Raw genomic sequence first — 20,584 nt, 5'->3', positions numbered from 1 at the left:
ATCCCTCCCTCCCCCTCCTCCCTCTCCCTCTTGTATTATTTTTTTTTATTATTTTTATTTTAAATTGAGTATAGAAATCGCGCAAGCATAAGACGGGTCTATTGAACTTCCTTCCCAACCAATTGTGATTGTAAAAGAGCCTCTAATGCATATGAATATAAGACCCTGTAATGCATATATGAGTGTTGGCTGCTGATTAGTACATATGAAGACATGATTGGGACGCAGGGCAGAGGCGGATACTGGAGGTTTTTGCACGCTAAGTGTTGGGCGTCAGCCTTTGGTTGGAAGGAAGCTGTTATTTGCTTCTCTCTCTTCCTATATGCATTGGGTATGGTATGGGGGCATCTGATGGTCTGACTCCAGAGAGTGGCAAAAGCAACAAACAAACAGTTCCTTGCTTCTCCCCCACCAAACCAAACCATCTCCTTAACTTCTCTTCCAATCAAACCTACGACCCCTCAACCATCAGTTGGTACAAACACTCTCTCAATACCCCTCTCTCTCTCTCTCTCTCTCTCTCTCTCTCTCTCTCTCTTAATTCCTTCCACCCTTCATTAAAATCCATCTTTCCACTCCCTCCATCCCGCCTCACAATCTCTCTCTCCTCTGTCTTCCTCCTCTTGTTTCGCTTTGCCATGGCATCAAACACCATGGCAGGCTTCTACACAGGTTCCCATGGCCGCAGCGAACTCCACTCTTCCCACGGCGCCGACGAGGTACCCAATTTTAAATTGTCACCTTTCTTCTAATTCTGATCTCTTGTTGTCTGATCATGAGAGGGCTTGTTTGGATAATGTGTTGAGCTCTTCTGCAGCCCCGGACACCGACTCATCATGGCCAGTCGGCTGTCGTGAAGGCATGCCGGGTTTGCGGTGACGAGATCGGATTCAAGGAGAACGGCGAGCTGTTTGTGGCCTGTCATGTTTGTGGGTTTCCGGTTTGCCGGCCTTGCTACGAGTACGAAAGAAGTGAAGGAAGCCAATGTTGTCCCCAGTGCAACACTCGCTACAAGCGTCACAAGGGTACGTAACTACGCAAAGAAGCAAGTCCTCATCATCAATCGCTTTAATTATACATATATGCAGAAGCAGATACAAGCAGCTCTTTAACATCATGCATGCAGGTTGCCCTAGAGTTTCCGGGGATGACGAAGAAGGTGATGACCACGATGACTTTGATGATGAATTCCAGATCAAGCATCAAGAGCATCCCCCAGATTGGCACCATGCTGCTAATCACTCGGTAATATCTCTAAATCAAGTACTTATCCTCGTTAACTAACCCAACAGACTTCTTATATATATGCAATCAGCTGAGACAAGCAGCATATATAGCTAGAAGCTGCATATATAAACTCTATAACTTTCTGAACAAGGAAAAATCTGAAGCAAGGAAGTGACTTTCTGCAGGAAAATGGGGATTACAGTCACCAGAAATGGCATAACAATTTCCCCGGATCGACGGCAGGAAGTGGTAATTTTTGGGTATTTTTGTAGTTTTTGGTTTAAGTAGTGAATGGGCTGAAGCTGAAGCTAATTGATGTTTTGGTGGGTTACCAAGTTGCCGGGAAGGAGTTGGAGGGCGAGCAGAAGGAGAGCCACACGAATGCTGAATGGAAAGAGAGAGTGGAGAAGTGGAAAACCAGGCAAGAGAAGAGGGGCCTGGTCACCAAAGACGACGGCGGGAATGATCCACCCGAAGAAGACGAATACCTGTACGTATTTGTATTATGTTGTATAGAGATAATTCATGTTTCGTGTTGTGTTGTTGTACGAAGTGCCGGTGCCGTACCCCTTAGGTGTCCAAGTGATTGTTAATGCTATACATACAAATATGCAACTCAAGTTACACCTTATTATGGGTCCTCTCCTGAACATGCATGCAGTTTGGCGGAGGCTCGGCAGCCGCTCTGGCGAAAGGTTCCGATCTCGTCGAGCCTAATCAGCCCGTACCGGATAGTCATCGTTCTCCGGCTCGTCATCCTCGCCTTCTTCTTCCATTTCCGGATCTTAACTCCGGCTTACGATGCCTTCCCTCTCTGGCTCATCTCCGTCATCTGCGAGATCTGGTTCGGCTTCTCATGGATTCTCGACCAGTTCCCCAAATGGGCCCCCATCAACCGCGAAACCTACCTCGACCGCCTCACTCTCCGCTTCGAACGCGACGGCGAGCCCAACCGGCTTTCTCCCGTCGACGTCTTTGTCAGCACAGTCGATCCTCTGAAGGAGCCGCCGATCATCACCGCAAACACGGTTCTCTCCATCCTGTCCGCGGATTATCCGGTCGAGAAGGTGAGCTGCTACGTCTCCGACGACGGCGCTTCGATGCTGCTGTTCGATTCGCTATCGGAGACCGCTGAGTTCGCGAGGCGGTGGGTGCCGTTCTGCAAGAAGTACGGGATTGAGCCTAGGGCTCCGGAATTCTATTTCTCGGAGAAGATCGATTACTTGAAGGATAAGGTGCAGCCCACCTTTGTGAAGGATCGAAGAGCCATGAAAGTGAGCAATAATCTCCCTCTCTCTCTGTCTTTCTACTTCTCTAATTAATACTTCCCTTTGAAATGTTAATTTGAGCAACAATCAATGGCTTTAATTTGCAAATTTGTTGCAGAGAGAGTACGAAGAGTTCAAAGTGAGGATTAACGCATTAGTTGCGAAGGCTCTGAAGAAACCAGAAGAAGGATGGGTGATGCAAGATGGGACTCCATGGCCTGGAAACAACACCCGTGATCACCCTGGAATGATTCAGGTTTACCTAGGAAGTGAAGGGGCACTTGATGTGGAAGGCAAGGAATTACCAAAGCTTGTGTACGTTTCTCGAGAAAAGCGGCCCGGCTATCAGCACCACAAGAAAGCCGGTGCCATGAACGCTTTGGTGAGTTTCCCTGATTAGAAAAGCATGATCAATCAATTGTTTCTGTCAACGTGAGGGCAAATTAAACACTGACTATATATACTTACAGGTTCGAGTGTCAGCGGTTCTTACCAATGCACCCTTCATGTTGAACCTGGATTGTGATCACTACATCAACAACAGCAAGGCTATGAGAGAAGCCATGTGCTTTCTGATGGATCCCCAGCTTGGAAAGAAGCTCTGCTATGTCCAGTTCCCACAGAGGTTCGATGGCATTGATCTTCACGACAGATATGCTAATCGCAATGTTGTGTTTTTTGACGTAAGTTGTCACTTGTTCTGTTCTACAATTTTCATTTCCTCTGCCAAGCTTTGAAGTCCAATGATGATGCTTCGGATATGGTACTTGTGGCTGTAGATCAACATGAGAGGCCTGGATGGGATCCAAGGACCGGTGTATGTTGGCACGGGAACTGTTTTCAACCGGCCGGCATTATACGGTTATGATCCGCCAGTGTCAGAGAAGCGCCAAAAGATGACGTGTGACTGCTGGCCTTCATGGTGCTGTTGTTGCTGTGGTGGTTCAAGGAAGTCCAAGTCAAAGAAGAAAAGCCTGAAAGGGCTGCTTGGACTTGGAGGCCTGTACAGCAAGAACAAGAAGAAAATGATGGGCAAGAACTACTCCAGGAAGTCATCGGGACCCGTATTTGATCTTGAAGAGATTGAGGAAGGGCTTGAAGGTTACGAAGAGTTAGAAAAATCGTCACTCATGTCTCAGAAGAACTTTGAAAAAAGGTTTGGGCAGTCGCCAGTTTTCATTGCCTCGACTCTGATGGAAGACGGTGGCCTTCCCGAAGGGACTAACAGTACTTCACTCATCAAAGAAGCTATTCATGTCATTAGCTGTGGCTATGAAGAAAAAACTGAATGGGGCAAAGAGGTGAGTAACTCTACCGAGTTTCTCCTCCATATGTTTAGCTTATGGTATTCTAAATCTGATTGAATTTATATGCTTGATTTATTTGGCTGACAGATTGGATGGATATACGGATCAGTCACAGAGGATATTTTAACAGGATTTAAGATGCACTGCAGAGGGTGGAAATCAGTATACTGCATGCCAAAGAGACCAGCTTTCAAGGGATCAGCTCCAATCAATCTGTCAGATCGGTTGCACCAAGTTCTGCGATGGGCTCTTGGTTCTGTTGAGATTTTCCTTAGCCGTCACTGCCCACTTTGGTATGCTTATGGGGGCAAGTTAAAATGGCTTGAGAGGCTTGCTTACATTAACACCATTGTCTACCCTTTCACTTCCATTCCTTTACTTGCATACTGCACAATCCCTGCTGTCTGCCTTCTAACCGGGAAATTCATCATCCCCACCGTAAGTAACTCATGTTTCTCTAACTTGCCTATTCCTGCAAGATGGAACTGGAAAAAAAAAAAAAAAATCAATTAGAATAAGTTGGAGCAAGTAGAAGACACCCTTCTTCTAATGCCGGTGGTCTATTATGCCATTAGGCTATTTGACATAGAATTGTTTCTCACTAGATTGCATGTTTATGTGCAGCTGACCAACCTAGCTAGCGTATGGTTCTTGGCTCTTTTCCTCTCCATCATAGTAACAGGTGTGCTTGAGCTTAGGTGGAGTGGAGTTAGCATTGAGGACTGGTGGAGAAACGAACAATTCTGGGTTATTGGTGGTGTCTCAGCACATCTTTTTGCTGTCTTCCAAGGTCTCCTCAAGGTCCTTGCTGGAGTTGACACCAACTTCACAGTGACATCAAAAGCAGCCGATGATGCAGAGTTTGGAGAACTCTATCTATTCAAGTGGACCACCCTGCTCATCCCCCCAACCACCCTAATAATCTTGAACATGGTTGGTGTTGTAGCTGGAATATCTGATGCCATCAACAATGGATATGGCTCTTGGGGCCCTTTGTTTGGGAAGCTGTTCTTCGCCTTTTGGGTCATTGTCCATCTCTATCCTTTCCTCAAGGGCCTGATGGGAAGGCAGAACAGGACTCCTACAATTGTTGTGCTTTGGTCAATACTTCTAGCTTCAATCTTCTCATTGGTTTGGGTTCGGATTGATCCTTTCTTGCCTAAGCAAACAGGTCCAATCCTTAAACAATGTGGGGTAGATTGCTAGTCATCCTCTTGGGGTCCATAACTCTCAACTTCACAGAATCACAGTTCTCTTTTCAACTTCTATCACTTCTATTTGGTTGTTTCTATAATTCCTATGGGGCTTTAAAAGTGATTATGTGTAGGGCAGTACAAGATTTTGCTACATGTTAGCAGTGAGCGAAATGGAAGCTGTTTGCAGTTTATACATTTGACAAATACAAGAAATGTAATATGGTTTGTTCTTTTTGCCCATTATTTTCATGCCCTGCTTTTTCATGCTCAAAATGTATGTGACAAAGTGTGCTTTGTGGAGAACTGAAAAAGCTTTAGTATCTCCTCCACAAATTTTAACACACATTTTTGCTCTATAATGCAAATTTTTAAGAACTTATATAAGCAACACGAACTTATTTCTTCTCTAAAACTCTCTGCAAAACTTTTTTGAATGTTTTTCAAGTCTAAAATTCCATATGTGAATCTTTTTGTTTATCTCTCAATACCTCTATCCAATGCCCATATATGGTTTTCATCGTTCACATATTAGGCATAAAACCAAATTGATTTTCAAAGGCCTTGGTTCCTCTTCTTAAAAACGAACACATTTGCTCAATCACCCCTCCCAAAATTTTATATAGTATGCTCATTAGCGTAACCTCTTCATAATTCCTACAACTTCAAATATCTCTTTTTGTCTTGTAAGCAGAACTAGAGTGCTCTTTCTCCCCTCATCCAGCATTCTTTCTGATTTAAAGATTACTGTGAATAATTTTGTTAACTACAAAATACCTTCTTCCCCTATGCATTTCTATACTTTTATCGAGATATTATCTAACCCAACTGTTTGACCATTTTTTTTATTTTTTTCATGGTTTGCTACAAATATGTCTATATAACATATAATTCCTATCTTTTTTCAAACTTACCAAGATATCCCAATTAGAAACAATAGTTAATACGTTAAGAAAAAATATATCGATCTTCAAAAGCCATTCGAGTCTGTTTGCACTAAACTTTTTACGTATAGGAAGAGAAGTAGTAATGATCAAATAGTAGGAAATTGAACACCGGATAGTCATAATTTGCATGTTCGCATAGACAGGGTTTTCAAAAGATTCAATTCACTGACGGCCAAATCAAAGAAGGCATTACAATAAACAAAATTTTGGAACAATCATATATCAATATAAAAACAGTATATAACAGATAAGAACAAATGAATCTTATTGGAACTAGAAAATGAATACTGTTAGTGTGTGGTTAACCGACTATAGTGTTTTATATCAACACATAATTAGCATATCCACATAGAAAGGGTCATAGCTCATAGGAAGATTCAATTTATTGATCACTGAATCAAACAAGACATTACAACAAACAAAATTTTGTACAGAACCACATATCAATTCAAAAACAGAATAACAAATAGGAACAAATGAATTCTGTTGGAAATAGATCAACCTCCCACCAAAAAAAATAAAAAATAAAAACAACCAAAAAAGGAGTAATAACCTGCAATACCACTTCAAGTCCATGCACAAAAAACACAGGGAATATATGTAGATTATGCTTCAGCAGCATTTCTGTTTAAAGCTCTCTCCAGCCTCGTCTCAAATGGGGTAGAGTGCCAATTAACTCTCTTATCCTGCAAACAGTTACCACCTTATTTATACACATCATCCTATAGCGGACATGACAAGGAAATTTTACTTAATAAATACCTCTCGATATTTGCTGGTTGTGTTTGGGATGCCTCTATATGAAGTGAGTGAATGAGAATCCTTGGGCTCTCTGTGACTCCAGTATGTCCCAACAATACCTATTATCGGCATCTCATCAGGGCTCCTACTAGGCGACCTTCTTGGCGAGGATGATGCTGAAAACTGTTTGAGCTCCTCCATTGTCAATGCACCTAAAATTGGTCTATCTTCTAAGGTCATGACTGAATTTGATCCCTGGGACGTGCTTCTCTCAGATGTAATGGTTTCAAGTCCAAGGGGGATAGCCTGCTTGGTGGGAGTGGTTTCAGAAGAGGCCAACCAATTTGAAAGACTGGCATCAACAGCCATTTCTGGGTTTTGGTTCTTAAATGGATCCAATTTGGACTTGAAACTGAATGGTGCTTGCTTCAAAGTTTGCTCAGAGCTAAATGATAAACGGGGTGCTTCTTGTTCCACTGTGAAATTCCCCTTCTGATGCTTCAAAGGCGGTTCCCCTTTTGATTTCACAGCCTTCCACTGAGTGAGGTTCTCAACCGGGTTAAGCACAGGATGAACATAAACACTCCTATCTCGAGCATTACTCTTTGACCCAATCGTTCCCACTTCTCGCTCAGCTAAACTACTCATTGTCAGATGGCCTTTCACCTCCTCGGTAAACTCTCTTGCTGGAGAAATTTCAGTGCTCGACTCCACTGGCATGGCTGGAATCGACTCAGACCAGACTTCTTCTTTACCTACAATTCTGCCATCATCATCATCATCATCCTCACCATAATCGGGGCTCTCTTCTTCTTCTGCATCATCACCATCTCCGTCACCCAAATCATTATCCTCGTAATCAAATTCCTCTGCTTCATCATCATTGCCTGCCCAGTTCTTATACCGATGACTCAGGGCAGAAGATCCAATGCTTGAACTGGTAGAATCACCTCCAGATAGAGAAGGAGAAAAGTCTGATTCTCCTGAACATTCCTCCTTTTCCTTGTTGATATCCTTATCGCTTTCCGGTAAAAGGTCAGCACTTTCTCTGACTGAAACAGGCTCATACGCCCTCACATTTGTATCAAAAGTGACTTTCTTTCTGGTACTAAAGCTCAATTGCTCTTCAAGCTTATCTCCACTATCAAAAGGGTAACCAGGCAATTTCCTTTTATTTTCATAAAGATTAAACAAAAATCAAGAACTCGAGAGAAACAAGAAATTTAATTCCTTACGGAACATCTGAAATCAGGTCCGCGGATTTTTCAGAGGTGCCTTGCTTCCCGGAGACAGTAGATTTAAGAGGTTTACAGCTTCCATGTATCTGCCAAAACTAAAATAATAATTTATAATAATAATAATAATAATAATAAAAAAGAACAACAACAACAACGAAGTTGAATGCAACATATCGTAAAGCAGTTGAAAGCTCTGTTGCGATGCTGAGAAAACAATTCGTGAAAAAAGAAAATTAGAGGGAACCAAATTGACCTCTTAATTTCGAAATTTTGGGACCTAAAAAGCACAACTCCAAGCGAAAAGACAACAAAACAGAAACAGAAACCCACAAGGGTTCAAGATTTTCTTTACGCTTCCAGTTGTTCTTTCTCTCTCTCTCTCTCTCTCTGGTCATTCATACCAATTACATGGATGCAAATAAAAATGGGAAACTTAGCAAGTGATGGAGCTTAAAAGGAAGGACCTTCTTCCGATTCCGGCGTTCACGATGTTTCGAAGACCCAAAACACGCAAGAAAACACCCCATTTCTAGTTGAAGCAAAAACTGCAGTGGAGGCGGAGGATGAAGAATGCGTGTGGGAGTTAAGAGATGTTCATCTGGCGTTTGGATTGGATTGCGACTTGGGAGAGAGAAAGTAGTAAGGGGGGGGGGGAAAGAGAAGGATCAAAAAAGAAAAAACTTGGGATGGGATGCTGCAGGCTGTAGTGCCGTGTAGGGCTTTTGTAACCGTTACGAATATTGGGGCCCACCTGGAAACCTCTTTACTTCAAAATTTTTCTTTTTATGATAATTAATAATTACAAATGTACTACAAACGAAACAACCATCATAATAAATTAATAATCTCGTATATCTTTAATCAGGATTCATCTCCTGCTCGCGTCCATCATTCTTACGTCGCCGCCCAATGTGGCTCTTTCCCTCCTCCCAAATTATATTTTTTTAAATATTATTATAAATTATTAATTCTAATTTATTCAGTTAAACTTACAATTACTTTAATAATTGTAATTATAATCATAATAAATAATTTATTTACTTTTTTAATTATAATAAAATTTATACATATTTTATATCTTTTTAAACTGTGCTGTCAAATAAGAGTGTAACCAAATCGATCAAATTACTCAGAGAAATTTGATGTGATTTAATTGGGAAGATAGGCAAAATAGACAGTCTAATTGGAATGAGATTTTAACTCTGTAATTGGCTGGACTATATCAATATCGAACAACAAACGATTCGATATTTTTAATTTTTTTGATTCTTTAATCAGTTTTATTTTAGCATCTATTCAATCGAGTTAATTCGATTTTAAAAAAAAAATCTGTTCAATTTAAGTAATTTAATTTATTCAATTACACTCTTATTTAACAAATACAATTAAAAAAGACATACAATATGTATAAATTTTATTACGATTAAAAAATAAATAAATTATTAATTATGATTATAATTATTGTAAGCCCAACTTCTGGGCCTTATGTTGAGAAGGCCCAAGACTCAAAAAACCCAGCCCAAATGGCCATATAAAAGGCCCTAGGGCTCCCTAGCTCATTTCCCTCCTCTTCTTCTCATTGCAACGCGTTCTCTCTCTCTCTCATTTTCTTTTTCAATTGATTTTACAAAATACAGTCGTTGGATCTTGAATCTAACCACATTATCACTGTGAAATCAACCCCGATCTACAAAAAGGTAAGTTCTTTAGCTTCATCAGCCTTATGTTTAGCATTAAATCGTGATATATGTACGTATTCACGCGTGGGTTGAGTTGGCCGAAACTTTGAACTTAGATATAGAAAAATCTAACCGTTGGGTCTTGTTGGTTTGTTGGTATGTTAGTCACTGGGGTTAAGGGTATTGAATGGCTGTCTCGGATCGTCGAAAACCATCGACCGAGGTGGCTGATGGCGATTGACAGTTTACTTTAAAAATCTGGCCAGAAACTTAAAGTCAAATCTACACAAATCCAGTCATTAGATTTAGCCTATTTTTATATATATTAACCCCTTTGGCTAGGCGGTTTAAATGATGGGTTCCGATCGTCAGAATCTTGGGCCGGCGATGGCCACCGGTGGTGGCAATAGTGTGGCTAATTAAACTATTTTATTTTTTTTGTATTTTTGGGCCCGTTGTGGCAGCCAATGGGTTGGTCCAAAAGTTGGTTGACTTCATATTTATTTTTATTTAATTCTTATGTAATTTGATGATTTTGTTATGTGACTTTGACATGCCCCAGTCGAGAGACGTTTGAGGGAATCCTGCATCTTACATTATATTGTGAGTAGGTAATTTGTATTATGGTGGTATTTGTTGCATTCATACCTTTCATTATTTTAGTATTCTATATATATTATTCATGACTTCGTTTGTGAAGTGCATACGGGAAAATTAGAATCCATATTATTTGTTTTGCACATATTGACATCTATGATTGATTGCATTTTTGTTAATATGGATTGTGGATAGTGATACCTGTATGTGATATACTACATGTGGCATTGATAATGCTGAATGTTGGTATGAAATGTGTGATAAACGGAGTAATAGTTAGAACCCTATATCGCTAACCACAGTAAGAGTTAGCTGTTGGTACACCACGTATGTGTTAGGGTGTGAGATAGTCCACTCTGGATAGGCGTGAAATAGTCTGCCATCTATGTTTATATCTGGTGTAAAATAGTCCGCTAAAATGTATCTTGGTGGCATAGAGATAGTCTGCACCAAAGAAATGATGTGTGAATTTTGGTTCTAAATGGTTTACTCCCAATGTACATATTTATTCATCATTTACCATTCAATATTATATGTTACTTGAAATGTCATGGCATGATGATTTATATTCGTTGCATTAATTCTATATTTCCCCCCATTATAATGCCTGTTACTCCTCAGTAAGTTAATGTCATGCTTAACCCTTAATATTTCAGATTTTATAGGTTGGCATACATTTTGACTGTATACCTTAGCCACGCTCCGATATAGCATATACACATCATCTCACGAGATTGTGCATGAGAAGGTTTAAGTTCTTCTTGTTGTGAATTAATAACTTATGAATATTTTTGTAAGTATATGCTTTTATTGGGTCGATGACACCTTAAGTTCTGTATACATGATATGGTAGTATTTTTGTAAATGAAATGAATGTTCATGTGTTAAAGGGATGTGTGTATTGTAAGCTTAGTATCTCTTATTGGAGTCTTCGACTTCTGAGAGGGTAGTATCCGTCATGGCTGATGAACTCTGGATCGTGACAATTATAATTATTAAAGTAATTGTAACTTTAACTTTACAAATTAGAATTAAAAATTTATTTAAATAATAATTTATAATAATATTTAAAAAATATATAAAATTAAATATATGGGGATAATTGGGGAGTGGGTGGCCTCTACTGGGGAAAGGGGGGGGGGGGAGAGTGGGTGAAAATGGTGGGAGAAGGGCTCACATTAGGCAACATAAGAATGGTTGATGCCGGCTAGAGATTAATCATGTATCTTTAATTTAGTTTTTTGTATTATTATTTTTTTTTTGATAACCCAAATGTCTAGACTTTATTTGTCTAATCATGAAGAAAACCGGTCTTTCCTCCTTGTTCAATTTCTGAGTAAATCGAATGCGGTCACAAGTCTATATCGGATGCAATTACAAATCTATACACTCCCAAACAAACACGCAATCAGTCCCTATCTAATAAGATATTTTTACCTCCAATAAAAAGTAACATCGCCATTCTTAAAAAAATTTAAAAGATTTACCACTTGCAACACACTCTACAAACTTCTTCTAATTTGTTTGTAACCGGCACAAGCACAGGATGACCATTTCAATTTTATCTAATCTTTTGGGGGCTGTATTTTATTCTATTTTAGGGGTGGTTGTATTTTATACTATTTTACCTTTAAACTTAAAATTAATTTAAATTAACTATTATATATAATTCTTAACCGTTTACTTATTGCACTTTGCATATACATATATTATTATAAGGAAAGGAAAAAAAAAACTCAAAGTTAAGAGATTCCAAATAAGATATTATCTTTTAAATGTTAATAATTAAAACATTTGAGAAAACTATTACCATAAGCTATTCTAAACAATTTGTAATCAATTTTTTCTTTTCAAACCTACATAATCCACCTCTATAATTAGAATTTAAGACAAACCTGATATAAAATTTGTGTACATAATTTATAAATAATAGTATGAATTAGCCTAACTAAGTTGAGCATAACTTTATTTAAGTTCGGCCCATTTACTTTTGAAAGCATTCGAACTTAATTTATTCAAGAACAAAAAATTCAGTCAAATTTGAATTTATTCAAGAACAAAAAAAATATCAAATTCATTTATGAATAAAAAAATTAAACAAATTGTTCATAAATAAGAAATAAATTTGTTCATAAACAAAAATACAAGCATTCATGAACATAAGACTTCAAAATCAGACTTCAAAACAAGAAAAAAAAAATAAACCATAAAATATCTATTATATATTTATCTATACACACACTCTTATCAGATGAATAAATAAATTATAAACAAACTGATTCATGAACATAGACAAGTTTATTCTAAACATAAATAAACTAAACAAATTTTTATTCCAACTCAACTAGTTTATTAAAAAAAACTCAAATTAAACTTGTTCAAAACTGTAATAATTCATTTACACTCCAATTCATAAATTATTATTATTCATATCCATGCAATAAATTTCTATCTAAAATACAACCAAAGGATAATAATTATAGATTTTGACGATAAAAAAAACAGAGTAAAACTAAAACTCTCTTTCAAGTGAAATTTGTGGGAATCCTATCAAGTTTACATGACCATCTTGCATCTGAAAACTAAGACATCCCAGGGGCACAGGCAAATCTGTTTGTTACTGTTAGCATTTATTTACCAAAAGGCTGCAACTTGGAAGCAGCAATTGATTCCAGAAGCCATGTGTGGGCAATGACCTGAGGCTGAGACCCAAGTTCATCACTCAACTCTTTTGCTGCTGCTTCCAGTCTCTGCAATGCAGATGAAGAAGAAGAGGAAGAAGAACCATCCTCTTCAAATATGCACCCTTGCACTACTTGCATGGGATCGTTGTTATAGACCACAAATGTTGCTGCATGAGCAAGTGAAGCCAACTGTTGCTTGCTCTCAACAACACCACCTCCTGCAGTAATCACCAAATCCAGTAGATCTTCCCTGTAAGCTGGTATGAAGTCCCCCATGAAGTAGAAATTTAAGCCATCAAACAGCTTTGGAACCTGCAGCAGAGCTCAATCAAGTTATGCACCGCCCAGTTGCCCTCCCATCGCAAAAGCGCAATCTTATCATTATTGCTACAAAAAGAAGCACAACACCTATCCATGGCAAAATTACCCTAGTTTGGGTTGCAACCAAGTTAACAGTCCAGAGGGAGTCGGAACTTACATTTTCCAGGGCCCTGAGTCTGCCAGCTTTGGGGCCGTCACAACAGCCATGATTGTCTAGACTAACTTCATAAGGCTCTTCATCCACAGGATGCATAGCTTCCATGCATGCTTTTATCCCTGCAAGCTCACAACCCAAGCTATTATGAGTTTAACCCATTGATTAACTGCTGAACCAACCACTTAGCACAATAGTAAAACACCTATAAAAATGCAGTTATAGGTGAGACAAAAGCATTTATATTTGTCATCCACTCCTCATCAAAATAATAAACAGATAATAACAAGAAAGTTAAAATTTAACAGGGCTATGCAAGAGGAGGGAAAACTCACATTCAGTCTTAAGGATCCATGTTCCATGCAAAATTGCCTTGAGAACTTTAAGTGTCCTGCTGCATGCACCCTTCTCATCTGTGGCAGCAATGACATGGGTAACATTTGGCCTCCAAAACTTGGTTACAGTTGCACCGCAAATGCTTGCAAATTTGATCAAAAGATGCTGCATGTGAGAAATTAGAAAGAACTCTTCGGTTACTTTGGAATTGAAACAAGAGCTTATGTTCTTAACAGATAATTCTCCTGTAGAACGCCTAAATGTGGAAAAAAAACAATAGCACAATCAGATACTAAGGTAAATAAATTCAGCTAAGCAGAAGAATTTGCAACACTTCTTTCCCTACACACCTACCATAGCACTTGGTGACCAAAAACTAAAATGTTACAAGGGAGAAAATGTGAAAGATCTAAAAGCACAGATATGCATATATATATATATATATGCAAGTGAGAATTATATATATATATGGAAAACATAGCATGTTGTATGAATATAACAAGTGAGAATTATACTATGTAGCACAAACCATGACATGTTAGCGATCAACAACTTGCATGCCATGACTAAAGGAAATAGGTTGCTCTAGAGAAATACTTTATAAAAGAAAAAAACCATTAAAAAGTACACCTTGTGCAGGCACTCCTTATAAATACACAACAGAGAACCACCCTAACCAACCTTTTCTTCAGCACACAGGGCAGAGCCACAAAAAACCCATTCTTTTGCTCCATCAGGAGAGGCTCTCCACAAGTTGGACTGCTTAGGCATTCTGGATTCACTGGGATAAAAAAAAAAATGGATATCAAAGGCATAAATTTGCAGTGGATGCAATGAAAAGCATACACTTACTAGCCCAACTTGCGGAACATAAAAAAATAAATAGATAAATTAGATGGGAAAGAGCAACTATCACTAGTGCTTAGTACTAGTTCTTAAAATGTTCAGTATCAACTTTTTTGAGTTCAAAAACAAATTTGAACTTCAAAATACTATTTATGTTGTCCTTCCTCATCAAAATCTACTTGGTGAAGAAAATTAGAGTAAATTTGGATATTTTTTCTAGAACCTTTAGAAATTGGGAAAAAAATTAAATCAAAAACTTGAAAACTAGAGATAGGAAAGCGCAATGCTGCTACAGAATAGGGATAAAAAGTTTAAACAGAAGTTCACTATTTATGTTGTCTTCCCCAAGTATTATGCTATATATATATGTAAGAACATCATGAATATTGAAGTTGATTTAAGAAGAGGCCACAGGACAGACTTGTGCACAGACAAAAAGAGCCACTGAAAATACACAATAATGTGGGACTGAATTTTATCCATTTCTAAAATTCTATCACTTCAACTGTTCAACATTCAATAGACAAACAAAGAAGCTCCCAAAGAATTTGTCAAACCAAACAAAGTTTTCAGCAAAATCAACAATATGTTTATTCCACACTTAGCTATTAAGTAGAAATATGAAAACAAATGTACTCTGATTGTTTGATAAAACATTATGAAGATAAAGTAATAGCCAATGATCTCCATACATTTTAGTTGGCACAAAATGCTGCTTTTCAATGGTGCACTTCCCAAATTTGGACTTCTCACTTGGAAACTTGACAGAAGAATGACTTGGGCAGAGCATTAGAAAGTCATCCTGCATGGAGAGAGAGCAAAAATATCCATAGATAAAGCAGGGTTCCCACACAAGATGTGATTGAGTTGTCTTTTAGTCAGACAAAAAATCAAAGATTACTCACGAAGTTCCATCTGCAACCAAGAACTTCAACAGCACATGGGACGTGATAACTTTTGCGGCATGATTTCACAAAGCAGCCAAGAGCAGCTCCTCTTAGCCCACAGCTGGTGCATTTTAGTTTTGCAGCTCTCGCAACTTCTGTTTTCAAATTTTTAACAGTTTCACCAACAAAATAAGCTTGAGGTGTCCTGCATTGCAATTCTTATTGTAAGGTCCCCTCAGTGAGAGGTGGGAAAAAAAATACATCAACATGTACTGTACAACTATCCTCTTACAATCAGCTCAATGAAGACCACAAATCATTATAAGGTTGCAAAATCACAACTATGATTTAATATCATCATGATAATCACATCTCCTGAAAATAATTAGGGAAAAATGTCCCAGCACTTTTCAACTCCAAAAGTTGTCCCATCTCTGCAAATTACAAGCTTCGCCATAACTTTCAAAAGCATTTAAGCACATTTTAGCATCACATCTCATCTAAGCAAGCACAAACTGAAAGGCATTCAGATAAAGGAAGGCTAGAAAGAGGCATGCCTAAGCCTGCAAATTATGCAGCAGTGACACATAATTTGCATCTCGTGCTGTCAAGAGTGCAACAAGTCTTTGCATCTCTCAGCTATTCTAGCTTGCTAGGTAAGGATTAGAAGAATTATAATATTAGAAGAATTATAATTAATGTTAACTCAAGAACCATAAATTTTAAGGCAAAACATGGTCCTGAAAAGGAAAGGCTGAACAGCATTTTCTTTTTTTCCTAAACATCATCTTCCATATATTTTAGTTAGTTCATTGCGCTGCATCGCTCCTAATAATGTAAACATAAAACAATTAAATTTATTGACCAACCCATTAACAAAGGAATAAAAGGAATTGCCTTCATTTTTTCCTTTCCAGACCATATATATGCCTTAAAATATCATCAAATTTAAACAATATTTCGACAAAAGAATAGAGAAGGTCCCAAAGATAGCAAACCATTCAATGCATATCTTGTGAGCATGTATTGCATTGGAGTTTGTTGCCCCATCTCCCACAACCTCCCTTCCATTGACATAATGCAACATAGGCCCAGTTCTCTGCAAACGCCAAAAACAGACAGAAAAGAGATTACCGCCAGAAATATTTTGCAGGCAGAAAAGAACAAAACAATTCAAAGGAAATTACTTTTTCACCTTTATGATGACAAAAATGAAGCTCATGGTAGTACCAATTCTAACAAGACAGATTAAGAAGCAACCAGAAACGGGAACTCACATCTGTAACACTAGAGGATTGGCAGAAGGCACAAATACTTCTACTTGCCTCACATGCATCTGAAACCATAAATGCATTTTCCCTAGAGAATTCCTCAGCTTTTGACATCAATTCTGAAGTTGCTGCACGTCCAAAATTAAGAAATTTTGGTTGACTGCAGCTGTTGTTTGTCACGTCCATATCAATCAATCCACAGTTCAGTTTCTTTTGTCTTTTGACATCCTTGGCATGATATTCTCCAGCTTCAGCCAAAGTTCTCTCCTTCATTCCAGCACCAGGATTATCAGAGTTCATCTCAACTAAGCACTTGCCTGGATGCCTTTCAGCACACTGTAAAAATAATCTGTCAGCATTTTAATTCAAAATGACTAGTTACTTACAAATAAATATCCATTTGATGCCAACAAAATGGTAGATTAACTAGCTTTCAACAAAGCTTACACCCATGGTACTGCAAATCCAGAGGCTCAATTAGATGAACTACACTGTGCAGCAGCAGAAATGACATGAAGCTGACAGCCGGTTATTCCAAAAGCCTAGGGGATCATGCCATTCTATAAAATAAACCGACTAAAACATTGAAACTTTTAAAACCATAAAATCCATTTGGAACAGCACTCAATCATAATATAGAAAAAATGCAAACCATAAAACCTAGTTCTATAAAATTTTGTAACAACAGAGTCATGCATCTGTCTCTCCATAATTTGGCTATAGTTTGATGAAACAGGCAACACTTGGTCAGTCTCACATGGTTCCCAAGACAATTTAAAAATGCATCCCAGTGAAAGCAATCCGGTGTTCCTAGATCTAAGCAGGTTAAGGAATATATAGATACAAAGGGTGCTTGCTATTTACTCAGTACAAGATGGATATCTGTACTTCTTTGGAATTTTCAACTTCTTTATAACTCAACCTCTACCTGTCATGATAAATAAAACTTAGATTTTCCATCGGCCTGGCCCTCCAAAATATTTGGGATTGTCCTAATATTTTGGTTACAATAATTATCAAAAAATTGATCTCCAATTAGCATCCCTCAACAAAACAACTCATTTGTCAAGAATTCATGACATTTGATCTAACGATTTTTGCACTAGCTATTGACTACCTAACACAACCCTCCTTTGTTCGACTAAGAGGAACAACTTGAACTGTAGAAATGTTGAGGGAGTTAATCATAGGCAATAGCAACCCCCTCCCCACTCCCCCCACAAAAAAAAAAAAAAAAAAAATTGAGCAAATAAAAAGATAATAATATGCTGCTATTATTATTTTTCAAAACTAAGACACTAACCCAAAAACTTAGCAACAGAAAGATCTCTTTTCCTTACTATCCTATTCAAGTCTGAATTTGTCAAGACCAAAAATTAGCAACATATCTCTTCTCATTTCACTATCTTATGCATCTAGAGTCACCCATTCAAAATACCACAGACAACTTTTTCCTCCCCAAACTTGCACCATATTGCTCTGTGAACTTAAATGGTGTTTTAAAAACTGTCATTACACATTTTTAGACATGAAATACAAATGTTCAAAAGCAGCATGAAGACCATAATTTAAAGAGGAAAAACTATGATAAACAAATATACCCATGCTTCTCAGTAACCAAACCAACAAAAATTTCTAATTTTATGACTGAGTTCCACTCCCTTATAAAGAAAAAACATGGTTGTGCAACAATTGTAACCTGCAAAAAGAGGGATAATTGACAAAAATATGGATGAATTGCAGAACGGAGCTCCAAAAAGAAAATAGGCTTATGCAATATTGAGTGATTCATCAGCAATAGTAATGTCTTACTTCATTGCCACTGCCTTGATCACTTCTTTCATCATCCATGTGTTTGTCACCAAGAGAAGGAGCGCTTACTGGTGATGGATGTAACATTTGACTAAATTCTATCACATCTAGACCAGGGTCTTTGTATTCTGCAGCCCTTGTTGAACCAGGATTTTCTAGGGTAGTCGTTTCATTTTTACCATGGAAAACCATTCCATCCACATCACACATCTTAAGCTTTTCTGACTTCCTAGAAAATTGCAGAGTGCATTTGTCAGATTTTCCAGTCAGTGTATTTCCTTCTGTAACAGGATGGTCAAGTGAAGCCCGAACTCGTTTACTTGTTCCTAGTAAAAATTTGCATAGCCCATTGCCAGAGTTTCCCTCCTGAGGTGTTTCATCTGACTCCTTTAATTCATTGTCACCTTGTACAGGGGATTGCTGAGACACTCTTCCACAATCTGAAGCAGTTAAAAAAATTTGCACTTGTAATGCAAAATTTTACGAAATAAAGGCAAAAATTTCCACCAAAAGTTTACAATTTGCCATACCAGGTGTGAGAGGCTGAAAGAGAGTAGCACTGAAAGTGGCATCCAAACTTCTATAAATGGTTACCAGACTATCCATATAAGGAGCTGGCCGTACATCTGCAACACCATGTATTCTATTACTGCATTTTACATCAATCAACCAGGTTTCCTGTATTCCTTTCCCACAAGTCACAAGATATTATTGGTTCTTTACAAGCTTAGTTAAAGCATCAAAATAAGGGATCATCATCTCAACTACCTCAAACAAATATGGCACTAAAATGTCTCATAGAACCTGATAGGTTCACCGTTCAGAATAAATTGAACCATTTTTGTTATTTGGAAGTTATCCTACTACTTTTCTTCGCTCTTTTTCCTCCTAATTATTACGAATTCTCTCCTCTCCCATGAACCAAATGAAAATAAACAAAACCCTAGAAACAAACAACGAACCCGGAGAAATAATGTGGTAGGGAAGTGCATTCATACCTCGAGTAACGAACTGTTGTTTACAGACGGGGCAGTCGGATCCAAACTGGGTTGATCTTGGCACGCATAAACTGAAGGTATATCCCAAACAGACGCAAAGTCAGATGTGGAAGATAGAACGGATTAAATTAATAAAAAAAAAAAAACAGAAGGAATAAGAAGAGACATACTCGCAGAAGATGTGATTGCAGGGAAGCAGCATCGGGCGATTAAGCAGGTTCAAGCTGAAGGAAAGACCCAAACATGCAAAACTATGTAACCTAGACTCAAATCAACATATATGGCAAAGTAGTAAGTAAGCAAACAAAGGCATAGATGGAAGAGAAGATGGATACCAGAGAGGGCACTTGAGCTCGAGACCGAGTTTCTGATGATGGAGGACCCATGGATTGAGAAGCTTGGAAGGCTCCGACATGAGGGCTTGGGCGCTTTTTTGAGTGGAATATTAATAATACAGGAGGAGTATGGAGAATTCCTGACCTGAAGAGATTGAGATCGGTGCTCTCAGACACAAAAGAAAACCGAGAATGGTAGTACCTTTGTTGATGTATAAGCTAAGCTAAGCAAAGCAAATAGGCGCCACATTTCAACTCTTTCGCGCGCGCGCTCTGCCCCCAAACGCCGCCTGGTACTCCCGCCTCTTTCGCTCGCCATTTTGCAGGGTCAAAATGGTCAAATCGCCTATTATTATTATTTTATTTATTATTTGGAATTATTTATTATTCTGGTCAGGTTAAGTAGGAGTAAAAGTAGTGATTGGCTGATTGCTTTACTTGGGGACCTCCATTGAATGAGGGGATTGAATTCACATTTCAACCCCCCCTCTCTATATTGTGTCTTGAATTAAATTTAAATTCTCTTAAATAATTATTTTTACATAATTTTTAATATTTGTGTTCTCGATGACTATATTCAAATTCTTTTAATTCATGGAATTGGAGGAAGAGGATGGGTGGATGATTACATGATGGTCAGTGCTACTCATCTAGTGGTGGGAATATGGTTTGATGCTACAGATGCTTTGATTTGAACATAGCAATTTTAGATTTTTATTTTTTTTTGGGGGGGGGTCTATTTT

At 38.2% G+C, this 20,584-nt stretch overlaps 3 protein-coding genes across 4 annotated transcripts; 1 reads left to right on the top strand and 2 right to left on the bottom strand.

Moving 5' to 3' along the window:
- Window positions 1–561: 561 nt before the first annotated feature.
- Window positions 562–5,241, top strand: LOC127797785 (cellulose synthase A catalytic subunit 4 [UDP-forming]). Its single transcript, XM_052330927.1, has 11 exons — window positions 562–719; window positions 818–1,025; window positions 1,127–1,245; window positions 1,413–1,476; window positions 1,564–1,717; window positions 1,889–2,501; window positions 2,614–2,877; window positions 2,966–3,178; window positions 3,275–3,796; window positions 3,890–4,240; window positions 4,427–5,241. The coding sequence occupies exons 1-11, from the start codon at window positions 639–641 to the stop codon at window positions 5,006–5,008; spliced, it is 3,171 nt and encodes a 1,056-aa protein (XP_052186887.1). The 5' UTR covers window positions 562–638; the 3' UTR covers window positions 5,009–5,241.
- A 1,050-nt stretch (window positions 5,242–6,291) lies between these two features.
- On the bottom strand, window positions 6,292–8,599 carry LOC127796575 (protein JASON-like). Of its 2 annotated transcripts, none has more exons than XM_052328765.1 (4): window positions 8,386–8,599; window positions 7,919–8,016; window positions 6,705–7,824; window positions 6,292–6,628 (listed from the first exon to the last, which is right to left on the bottom strand). In XM_052328765.1, exons 1-4 carry the CDS (start codon window positions 8,446–8,448, stop codon window positions 6,548–6,550), a joined length of 1,362 nt encoding a protein of 453 aa, XP_052184725.1. In that variant the 5' UTR covers window positions 8,449–8,599; the 3' UTR covers window positions 6,292–6,547. The 2 variants fall into 2 exon arrangements, with proteins under 2 accessions (XP_052184725.1, XP_052184726.1); XM_052328766.1 differs by having other exon boundaries at window positions 7,919–8,007.
- Window positions 8,600–12,571: 3,972 nt separating this feature from the next.
- LOC127796574 (BRCA1-associated RING domain protein 1) lies at window positions 12,572–20,067 on the bottom strand. Its single transcript, XM_052328764.1, has 13 exons — window positions 19,842–20,067; window positions 19,677–19,730; window positions 19,507–19,577; window positions 19,039–19,134; window positions 18,509–18,948; window positions 16,703–17,032; window positions 16,424–16,524; window positions 15,444–15,630; window positions 15,231–15,340; window positions 14,374–14,473; window positions 13,692–13,857; window positions 13,360–13,478; window positions 12,572–13,193 (listed from the first exon to the last, which is right to left on the bottom strand). The coding sequence occupies exons 1-13, from the start codon at window positions 19,919–19,921 to the stop codon at window positions 12,828–12,830; spliced, it is 2,220 nt and encodes a 739-aa protein (XP_052184724.1). The 5' UTR covers window positions 19,922–20,067; the 3' UTR covers window positions 12,572–12,827.
- Window positions 20,068–20,584: the final 517 nt, after the last annotated feature.

The sequence above is a fragment of the Diospyros lotus genome, chromosome 3, assembly GCF_014633365.1.
Source record: "Diospyros lotus cultivar Yz01 chromosome 3, ASM1463336v1, whole genome shotgun sequence".
Taxonomy (NCBI): Eukaryota; Viridiplantae; Streptophyta; class Magnoliopsida; order Ericales; family Ebenaceae; genus Diospyros; species Diospyros lotus.
This window is presented reverse-complemented; position numbering and strand designations above follow the sequence as displayed.